Source organism: Diaphorina citri, unplaced genomic scaffold (genome assembly GCF_000475195.1).
Source record: "Diaphorina citri unplaced genomic scaffold, Diaci psyllid genome assembly version 1.1 scaffold1739, whole genome shotgun sequence".
Classification (NCBI taxonomy): domain Eukaryota; kingdom Metazoa; phylum Arthropoda; class Insecta; order Hemiptera; family Psyllidae; genus Diaphorina; species Diaphorina citri.
The window spans coordinates 52,181-63,534 of NW_007379165.1; the positions used below are offsets into that span (position 1 = coordinate 52,181).

Genomic DNA, 11,354 nt, shown 5'->3' on the forward strand with positions numbered 1-11,354 from the left:
GTGTTGGGCAGGTGGTAGGATTGGAGGGGGGGGGGGGGGGGGGGGGCATTTGAATTTTTGAACAGGGCGCCTAATGAGCTTAATCCGCCCCTGGACGTGAACCTGTACCAATTTTCACAAAATCCGACCAGGCAATCAATCGGGAGTTATAGCGGAACAAACTTCCAAACCAAATGCAAAACTGTCGAGTTAAAACGTAGACCTTTACTACGTTCGGTTAATTATTATCTATCTATTAGTATTAGGTAAATTTGAGGCGGAGCATTAACTTAAGCTGGGAATGAGGCGATCATAGTTGATAGTTCAGAAATTTCCTTGGAATGTTATTTTTGAATTTTTGTCTTTATTACTATTGTTATTAGTTATTTATTAGTAAGTGCATTGAAATTCTCATAAAAGTAAAAAGAACAAAGAAAATGTAACAATAGTAAAATCAATATTGGAGTATTTTGTATACTGCCCACCACCCCCTTTATGTCAAATGTCAATTTTTATGTTAATGTATACGATGGTAGCTAACAGAATGGGCCTAATAATTAATTTATGAAAAGACTCTTTCATAATTATGTAGCTGTGTACTTATAAGTTAGTGTCGAACAAAATTGCTCAAGATTAAGGCCGTGTCTTGAACCTCCCAGAAGGTTCTGTAGTCCTACGGACGATAGTATTATTTATTAGATTTATATTAAGTATTATTAAAAATAAAAATAAATATACAAAGTACATAAGTTATGGCCTATTCAGATTAATTCGAGATCCCTCAACTTGTATTTACCTATTTACTTATCTATGTACTTTCAAAAGTCAAAAGGTTGCTTGGGACTTTATAAACACAATGTATGTATGTGCGATCAATATCAATAAATTATGTTTCCATCTATAATATAATTTTGTATATTGTATGTTTCCAGTGCTATCAAGGACATGCACATGTGCGTCGTTCACGAGCTAGAGAAATGCAACGAGACCACGCCATCCAATATAGTGGATGCTCTCATGAAGTTCATGATGCAGCAGACTCCCTGCAAAGAATTCGGGCTCTACCCGAACGAAAATGCCGCCTCGCCTTTATCATCAATAAGTCTCATTACTATGGTATCTCTGGCGATCACGTATTTGTGGCGATAAGTAGACAATACCCTTGGACTTTTATTATTTACAGGGTGTCCAAAAGTAAAGAATACATTCATACAGAGTGTTTATAAAGTCCGGGGACCCCTGATCCCCTGAATATTTTTTGAACCGCTAAAGATGAGAAGCTGAAATTTAGGTAGTGTTTCATCTTTTCAAGTACCATTTTTTTTAAGTAGTCGCCAAATTTCGTTCGGAGCCAGGATCGGTCCCAGGGGGCCCAACTTTAAAATCTTAAATGAGAATCCCCTACTAAGTAGTCGCCAAATTTCGTTCGGAGCCAGGATCGGTCCCAGGGGGCCCAACTTTAAAATCTTAAATGAGAATCCCCTACTTATGATACAACATATCAAAGGTCTTAAAGAACGTAGTACTTTGGTACAAGTTTGAGCTCGATCCGACCACCAGGAACGGAGTTATGGCCTATTCAAATTTTCATTTTTCCGTGTCCTCCCGCCAATAGGAGAAGCACCAAGAATGGGAAATTCATATTGATTGGTGATTTGTGCTTCAAATAGGTCCCATTAATGGGTCATATTAAAATTCAGACCCAGAAATTAAATTTTGAAACATCCATTTTCATCCCCGGAGGTCATCAGGACCGAAAGTCTAAATTTCATTTCTGGGTCTGAATTTCAATATGACCTATTAGTGGGACCTATTTGAAGCACAAATCACCAATCCATATGAATTTCCCATTTTTGGTGCTTCCCCTATTGACAGAAAAACATGGAAATATGAAAAATTGAATAGACCATAACTCCGGTCCTGGTTGTCGGATTAAGTTCAATCTTGTACCAAAGTACTACGTTCTTTAAGACCTTTTATATGATGTATTACAAGTAAGGGGTTCTCATTTAAGATTTTAAAGCTCCGACCTAAATTTCGCAACTACTTTAAAAGATAAAACACTAAACTAAATTTCAGCTTCTCATCTTTAGCCGTTCAAAAAATATTCAGGGGTCCTCGGACTTTATAAACACTCTTTATATCTTGAAAACATGAAACTCATGCAGATAGAAAATTCGTGTTTTCGCTGATTTTGATGAGACGTGCAAAAAAAAGTATGCAACCTTGAAGGAGCTACTTAAATTTTCTCGAAAAAAATTTCGCCTGCGGCGCTGTCATTTTTTGTTCTATAGAAATGTATTGGGGGAAATAACTATACTCGTCTTTTACACGTATTTAATTGACACATGACAAGCTACAGGTTACATACCTACTGAAAAGTTTCGCCTGCGGCCCTGAAGATTACACTTTTGACAAGTCTGCTTCTCTTACTATTGTAGACCAAATTCTTCGAAAAATTCGCCTGCGGCGGCAAATTTTGTGTTTTTGATAACTAAGTTTTTTAAAATTAGAGACCAAAATTTTCGCCTGTGGCCATAAATTCAATTTCGTTAATTCTGGTTTCTATAAATTGTAGCTCACAATTTTCAAAAATTTCGCCTGCGGCGCTGCTCATTTCCCCCTTTTTTATTCGAGGTATAATAATTGATTTAATAGGTAGGCTATCTTCAGTGTGTTCTCACTACAGGATAAAACATATGACAGGGTGGGCAGATGCCCCACTCTGTTTGATAGAGGGAACTGTAACTGTCAAGGTCTTATCGTCCCGAAAGCCCAAAAAGGAGCAAGGCAGGATAGGAGAAAGACAGCCGTTCTAAGAACGAACCTTTCTGTCTGAGATAAAATCCGCTCCGGGCGGGAATCGAACCCGCGCCTTACCGCTTACATTAATTACGCTGACATAGATACTTTTTACACATGAGAATATTATGAACAAAATCACCCAAAGCACCATTTGCATTACTTAGTATTAGTAGGCGTTCATAACGGAGAATCGACCCTCGCATAGTACCGAAATGTATCATCTGTAACGAGAGTCCACACGACACCATCCACCTCTTCAATTGTCCATCAAAGCCCACACAAGGCACACCTCTGGATCTATGGCTTAAACCAATATTAGAATTCCTGGGGCTACCAATTACATAAGGAATATGATTCCGTTTGACTTGAGCAATGGCTACAACAACAACAACCTAGTACCTACCGAAATTTCTTCATTTGTATACACCTCGAGGCCGCCTCACAAATGTTTCGTGCAGTGTGGACGGGCTGTTACTCATTCGTCAGACAGGGCCAATATTTACACTCAGATTTGGTAGTGTTTGATATTTCATCTTTATTCTGCATCTCTCCTCCAACTTGAAATTGTACAAGAACAAGGAAATACGTCAACACAACCCCAGCTATTCTTACAAGAAGTCCTAAATCTATGGTGAACAATCCGTACGAGGTAATATTGATTTTAAAATAGAACGCCCGGAAAGTAAAAAGATTTAATATGATTTGAACATCGGGGTCATAGAAATATCTAGCATTCAATTGTTCCATTTTGAAAATTACTGTCTTGGACTTTCTCGAAACGCAATCACACTGATAACAGAGATAAACCAATTTGAAGATAATTATGAAAATTTCCAGCAGTCCGGCCAGTTTGGCCCAAATAAACCCAGGAAACGCGTCCTGGGCAAATATGCTCCAGATTGTAGTGTACAGAAACAAGACTAGTTGTAGGTAAACATCAGTTGTAACCAGAAATATGTCCAATCCGAAAGTTTGTGATATATTGTTAATGTACGTGTTGAGACTCATGAATGTTAGCATTTTTTCTTCCAAGTTATAGGTATAATCTATTCTGTTTATTTCAGGTAACCTGTCCAAATCTTCGATCAGTGATTCAAATACTTTCTCAGCTATTAGACTTAGTGTTGCCACAATACTGATGGTTAACATGGGTCCAAAATATGAAATACAGTACGAGTAGTATAAGAATGGTTCATGAAAACTAAAGCCAAGATTTGTGATAATTACCTTGACCACTATAAATGAAATGAATAGGTACACAATGTAAGAAGAAACAACGGGTTTATAAACTCTCGGCAAACAAATACTAGACAACTGATAGGCTTGATTAAAACAAACGATTTTTTCTGACAACCGGAACATTACGTTGAATACAATGAGAAAGCTGAAGAGGGTATGAGAAAGAAGGACTCCAAACATGCAGCAATAGGTTCCGCTGTGGCAAAGTGCTTTCTTTCTTGCCAAGGCCGATGCAAGTAAGTACCGAGATACCCAGTAAAGAGTCAATACTTGCAAAACCATGTGACATCCTGTCAAGAAAACGCCTAGTTTACAGCGAGAGAATCTGTTGTGATCTGAAATTATAAATAAGTAGGTACATTATAATTTTAATGACATTACATTTGGACAAAACTTCTTAATACACCTACGTATCCGTCCTGATTGAAATCGCGCCTTAATACACGGTAAATGGAAATAAAATCACACTACCATATGCCATGACGGCTGGCGCCGCGAACCCCATTTGTAACGAATACTTGGTGATCCATAAGACGAGCGAATACAATGAATACATACGAGTTTACGAGTATACAATGTGTGCGTTAACTTACCTGAGTAGATGGGGTCTATTACAGGCGATTGGAACTTCATAGGTAATAGCCCAAAAGCTTTGGAACAGTAATAAACTGGTGCTAGTGGGTGATTCATGCTTAGACAGGACGACATTGTCCGTTCGCTATATGTATATACAAATAAAATATACTATAAAGTACTCGGGAGGTAGATATAATATATATTTTCTTAGTTTATTATTTAGCAGATCCAAAGTCTACTCGTCTTCGAATATAACTATTACAGTTCCTTTATTCCAGTACCAACAGTAGGCCACTAATAACATGACCGGATTCTCAATCAATGACGAGGGTAAAATTCCATAGGTACCTACTTGACAATGTTCTAAGTTTTTTTTTTCTTTATGTTGGAGTTGTCATCTTTGTTGCTCGGCAAAACAAACATTTATGCTGCAGCGATTTCCACAGTGGGGTCCTTGGCCCTCGCGAAGGATTTGAGTCAAATGAAATATAGTAGAAGCTGCGCTTTCACAATAGAACAGTTGCGCTTACTTGGGTGATGTTTCAAAGTCATAGAACAGGAAAAATAAGGACCAACGGAATTTTTCTTTTTTTCCTACGACTTCTAGATCGATTTAAAAAATACCGGTAAATCGTGAACTTTGACATCACGGCATTCGCTCCCGTAGGCGGTGACGTCACATCAAATGTCCCGAGCAAAGCTCCCTCGCATCTCTTGCAGGCAACACATTAATGTGCTTGTGTGCATACGTTTCTGCGCATTTCTTTCTGCTCCTCCGCAAGCGCGCTTGCATACTGGGGCTACCTAGCGAGGCAACTGCCTGAAGTCTGACATCACACATCTTTGAACTCTTTCATTAGAACGGAAAAATAAAATTGAATTTTCGACATTTTACAGTTATTTTTTCGGAGTTTTGACCTCAGATTTGAATTTTCCACTACTTTTTTTTTAGGGCTTTATTTTAAGTGGCAGGGTTCTCACTTACGTGAGCTCTTCCACCCAACCACTTTTTACATAGGAATCGACCATTTATTAATAATTTTTACCCATTTGCAAGTCACACATCTTTGAACTCTTTCATTAGAACGGAAAAATAAAATTGAATTTTCGACATTTTACAGTTATTTTTTCGGAGTTTTGACCTCAGATTTGAATTTTCCACTACTTTTTTTTTAGGGCTTTATTTTAAGTGGCAGGGTTCTCACTTACGTGAGCTCTTCCACCCAACCACTTTTTACATAGGAATCGACCATTTATTAATAATTTTTACCCATTTGCAACTGCCCCATTGAATAAAGGGGGTCGCGTAGGATAAAAGGTTTGGGAACCACTGATTTATAATTTTTATAGTAAACAGTAACTATGTACCTCGATCTTTAAAACCATTCAATGTCTTTAAAACCAAGTGTTTTTCTTGGAGGACGAATAGTACACAAAAGAAAAGACAACCATTTGCAACTGCCCCATTGAATAAAGGGGGTCGCGTAGGAAAAAAGGTTTGGGAACCACTGATTTATAATTTTTATAGTAAACAGTACCTATGTACCTCGATCTTTAAAACCATTCAATGTCTTTAAAACCAAGTGTTTTTCTTGGAGGACGAATAGTACACAAAAGAAAAGACAAAATAGCCTTTGAACTTTTATGAGTTATGAAAAGCCCCCCTTGCGTTTACAATGTGTTTTACATGTCACAGCGTTCTAAATTTTTAAAAATATGTATATTGTCTGTTTCCCCCCCTTTTTTTTCTTTTCAATTTTATTTTTAAAACACCACCCCACACACGCCACACAAAAATAATAATAATTAAAAAAAAAAAAAAAAAAAAAAAAAAAAAACCCCATTTGTCTCCTCTCGAAAACTCCAACAGATTCGGAGCAATTTGGGTGGGTCATACATTGGTGGACACCCTGTATTTGAATAAATACTATTATCATACTATATTTTGTAAGAATAGAGCTTTGTAATTGGCATTTGGTAATTCACAAATTTATCAACGCCATCTTTAAAATTCAATCTCTTGTTAAATCCCGAAAATCCAAATTTTTACTCGGGGGTGTACTTGAACCTCGGACCCCTTGGTAAGAAGTCATATCTAATTACTACTGTGGTACCGCCGGGAATCAAACTCGGGAAAGGATATTTTTGAATTTTCGACAGTAGGTACGATTTTATACGGGCGGGGGGGCGACGAACTACCTATGAACTCAAAGCGAGAAAGTTTTAGATAACACTTAAGTCGTTATTTTAGTACCGAATTTAGCGTCACCTATGTTAAGCTACGCCGAGCAAGGCCAATAAATGGATGGGTGACTTAAACCTTATATTGGGAATACACAGCCAGAGTAAATACCTACTACAATACCTATTAGGGGCCCAAAGCCAGATCAAAGAGAAATGGCTGTAGTAGTCTTGAGGTCATTATCTTGGTCAAAGGATTATACTTTTCATTTAAATTAGATATTACAAACAAGCGAATTACCAAGCAAACAAAAATAAACATAAAATAAATTTCCCAAACCTGGTCGACCTATATATCAAATTAAAGGTCTTTTTACCAGGAACACGAAGGTTGTAGTGCAAATTTTGTCCAGAGAACCATAAAGCCAAAAAACTGGTTTTTGGGGGATTTTTTTCACATTTTCTCACACAAATGAGCTCTGATCTTGAAATTTGTCGCGACGAACTACCTATGAACTCAAAGCGAGAAAGTTTTAGATAACACTTAAGTCGTTATTTTAGTACCGAATTTAGCGTCACCTATGTTAAGCTACGCCGAGCAAGGCCAATAAATGGATGGGTGACTTAAACCTTATATTGGGAATAAAGGAAGAACGGGCTCTAGTCTTGATTTTAAAATTTTAAAATCATTACATGAAAGAAAAATCAAATCAAGAATAATAATAAACTGAATATTAAACAAATTAGATAGGTACTGATCGAATAAACTACGGGCTAAATAATTCCCGGAGGGACGGGCCCAGCTTGTTGATCTCTCTCTCTCACGCACACGGTCGCGTTAAAAAAAAACAAAAAAACCTTGGTCACCCTCACCCATCCATTTTCTGTTTTTGTAGAAATAATTCAAGGTTTTATGCTGGTGAGTCACCTACTGGACTCTGAAACGTTCAGACCAAAAATCTGCCTCGCTCAATTCTGGGACTCCAAATTGGAACTTGCGACGTGCCTTGTAAAAAAAAAAAACATTCATACAAACCACATGCAAAACAGTCGAGTTAAAACGCAGACCTTTACTTCGTTCGAATATTTTCATGGAATGAGACCCAGGGATGTAATGACTAGCCTTTTTTTCCAATTACAAGAAATATAAAAGAGTAGCCTGGATATTAGGTAGTTAAGTACCAATGTGAAAATATTGGATTAATCCCAGTCCCAAGATATTTAAATTGGTAAGCCCTAGAACTATCAGGTAGTCTTGTTGTTGTTTACCTACAAAATGCAGGAGGTATTGACTATTAAGTCATTCTTCTCCGAGTATCCCAGTATTTTTCTACAATATCTTTGCTGGCTTCCATGGCAGGACAATTAGACAAGTGACTCGCGTTAATAGGAGTTTGTAAGGAACATAAAGGAGAATCCACACAACCATTTCTGTGATGTTCTACTAGACCAGGGGTTTCCAACTTGCACGTGTATGCGGGCCACATACTACATTGGGAGGTACTTCGCGGGCCACACATGTACATAGGGGAGCTTTGTAGGAACCCCCCCTCCCAACTTTTCAGAAATGCAATCCGATCGAATAAGCGCCGCAGGCGAAATTTTTTAAAAAGTATTCTCCCAATTGTAGCTGCACACTAAAGGGGGTCATTTTCCATGACTCAATGATAATTACACGGGTCATGCACGCGGCAGAGCTGGGTTCAATGCCCAGTGGAGTCAGACATTTTTACGGATGCAAACTGTTCTACTTTCATGACTTGTTGTTTGGGACCCACTCAGCCTCTCAAGAACAACCTAGTATTAACTAGCCATGGAGATAAATGCACATGGAAAATTTTTTGACCCGGAATGAAATCAAGAGGGTTCGAAAGTAGTAGAGGGAAAACAAGTTTCAAACCTGTCACAAATCACACAACCATGAGATTAGAAATCCCTGACGCTGGGAAAATTTCCAACATGAGGAATTTTTTATTAGAATTTTAAAATTCGAACATTTTGCATAAGTACCAAACCATTTTTTTTTTTTTTTTTTTTTTAAAATTCCAGTGGTACCTACTTGACAATGTTCTAAGTTTTTTTTTTCTTTATGTTGGAGTTGTCATCTTTGTTGCTCGGCAAAACAAACATTTATGCTGCAGCGATTTCCACAGTGGGGTCCTTGGCCCTCGCGAAGGATTTGAGTCAAATGAAATATAGTAGAAGCTGCGCTTTCACAATAGAACAGTTGCGCTTACTTGGGTGATGTTTCAAAGTCATAGAACAGGAAAAATAAGGACCAACGGAATTTTTCTTTTTTTCCTACGACTTCTAGATCGATTTAAAAAATACCGGTAAATCGTGAACTTTGACATCACGGCATTCGCTCCCGTAGTCGCATCTCGCAGGCAACACATTAATGTGCTTGTGTGCATACGTTTCTGCGCATTTCTTTCTGCTCCTCCGCAAGCGCGCTTGCATACTGGGGCTACCTAGCGAGGCAACTGCCTGAAGTCTGACATCACACATCTTTGAACTCTTTCATTAGAACGGAAAAATAAAATTGAATTTTCGACATTTTACAGTTATTTTTTCGGAGTTTTGACCTCAGATTTGAATTTTCCACTACTTTTTTTTTAGGGCTTTATTTTAAGTGGCAGGGTTCTCACTTACGTGAGCTCTTCCACCCAACCACTTTTTACATAGGAATCGACCATTTATTAATAATTTTTACCCATTTGCAACTGCCCCATTGAATAAAGGGGGTCGCGTAGGAAAAAAGGTTTGGGAACCACTGATTTATAATTTTTATAGTAAACAGTACCTATGTACCTCGATCTTTAAAACCATTCAATGTCTTTAAAACCAAGTGTTTTTCTTGGAGGACGAATAGTACACAAAAGAAAAGACAAAATAGCCTTTGAACTTTTATGAGTTATGAAAAGCCCCCCTTGCGTTTACAATGTGTTTTACATGTCACAGCGTTCTAAATTTTTAAAAATATGTATATTGTCTGTTTCCCCCCCTTTTTTTTCTACCGGATTCTCAATCAATGACGAGGGTAAAATTCCATAGGTACCTACTTGACAATGTTCTAAGTTTTTTTTTTCTTTATGTTGGAGTTGTCATCTTTGTTGCTCGGCAAAACAAACATTTATGCTGGATTGAAATCGCGCCTTAATACACGGTAAATGGAAATAAAATCACACTACCATATGCCATGACGGCTGGCGCCGCGAACCCCATTTGTAACGAATACTTGGTGATCCATAAGACGAGCGAATACAATGAATACATACGAGTTTACGAGTATACAATGTGTGCGTTAACTTACCTGAGTAGATGGGGTCTATTACAGGCGATTGGAACTTCATAGGTAATAGCCCAAAAGCTTTGGAACAGTAATAAACTGGTGCTAGTGGGTGATTCATGCTTAGACAGGACGACATTGTCCGTTCGCTATATGTATATACAAATAAAATATACTATAAAGTACTCGGGAGGTAGATATAATATATATTTTCTTAGTTTATTATTTAGCAGATCCAAAGTCTACTCGTCTTCGAATATAACTATTACAGTTCCTTTATTCCAGTACCAACAGTAGGCCACTAATAACATGACCGGATTCTCAATCAATGACGAGGGTAAAATTCCATAGGTACCTACTTGACAATGTTCTAAGTTTTTTTTTTCTTTATGTTGGAGTTGTCATCTTTGTTGCTCGGCAAAACAAACATTTATGCTGCAGCGATTTCCACCGGAGCTGAATATTAGGATTTAGATGAAACAATTTCTGAAGATTTTAGACCAAAATGTTCAAAAATTTCGCCTTCGGCGCTGTTATTATATTCTATATTGTTATTATATTCTAAAAAAAAAATGCCAGTTCACTTAGAGGCTGTGTTTATGTACTGGGCTGAGATAGGCCATTCTCGGCCTTTCTTGGCGTGTGGAAAATGATGTGGTAACTTAACACAGAGCCTTCATGAGCTTGTAAACTTGGCGGGAGATTCGAAATTTTGATTTTTTTTCCGCAACGCTTACAATCTGAATTCATTTTTTACTTTTTATCTCTAGTTTGCACGTTTATATTATACTTTTCATTTATATTATACTTTTCTATAAATTTATATTATACTTTTCTAATTAAATCTAAATTCAAGATCAAACACAACAAAAGACTGCGTAACGAGGGACAAGGAAAAAAGTGGCAGCAAATACTTAACACCCAGAACCGTTTAGATTTAGAATGTCAAAAAATCCTAGACAATTATTTCATAATATTTAAGGAGATCATTTTATTCACATGAAGTTAAAGGTATTGAAAAACGTAGTACATTGGTGCAAAATTGAGCTCGATCTGACAACAAGGACGGGTCTAATTAATTTTTCATTTTTCCAAGTTCATCTGCCAATAGGGAGGGGAAGCACTAAAAATGGGAAGTTCATTTTGATCAGTGATTTGGGGTTCAAATAGGGCCCACTATTTGGATGATTCACGTTGAAATCCAGACCTGAAAATAAAATTTAGAAATATCTATCTATTGGTTGGACCTGTTTGAAGTAGTCTAACCAAGGTCTCATATATTTTG

General features: G+C 37.4%; 2 protein-coding genes across 2 annotated transcripts in view; one reads left to right on the forward strand and one right to left on the reverse strand.

Moving 5' to 3' along the window:
• LOC103517073 (27 kDa glycoprotein) overlaps positions 1-1,346 on the forward strand; it is a 7,228-nt gene extending 5,882 nt beyond the window's left edge. Inside the window, exon 4 of the mRNA XM_008482085.3 lies at positions 912-1,346. Within this exon, the coding sequence (XP_008480307.1) occupies positions 912-1,128 (217 nt within the window). The 3' untranslated portion in view covers positions 1,129-1,346. The remainder of the gene's footprint in view (positions 1-911) is intronic.
• A 1,292-nt stretch (positions 1,347-2,638) lies between these two features.
• LOC113470670 (gustatory receptor 68a-like) lies at positions 2,639-4,975 on the reverse strand. The gene has a single exon (XM_026829302.1). It carries the CDS (start codon positions 4,303-4,305, stop codon positions 3,256-3,258), a length of 1,050 nt encoding a protein of 349 aa, XP_026685103.1. The 5' UTR covers positions 4,306-4,975; the 3' UTR covers positions 2,639-3,255.
• Positions 4,976-11,354: the final 6,379 nt, after the last annotated feature.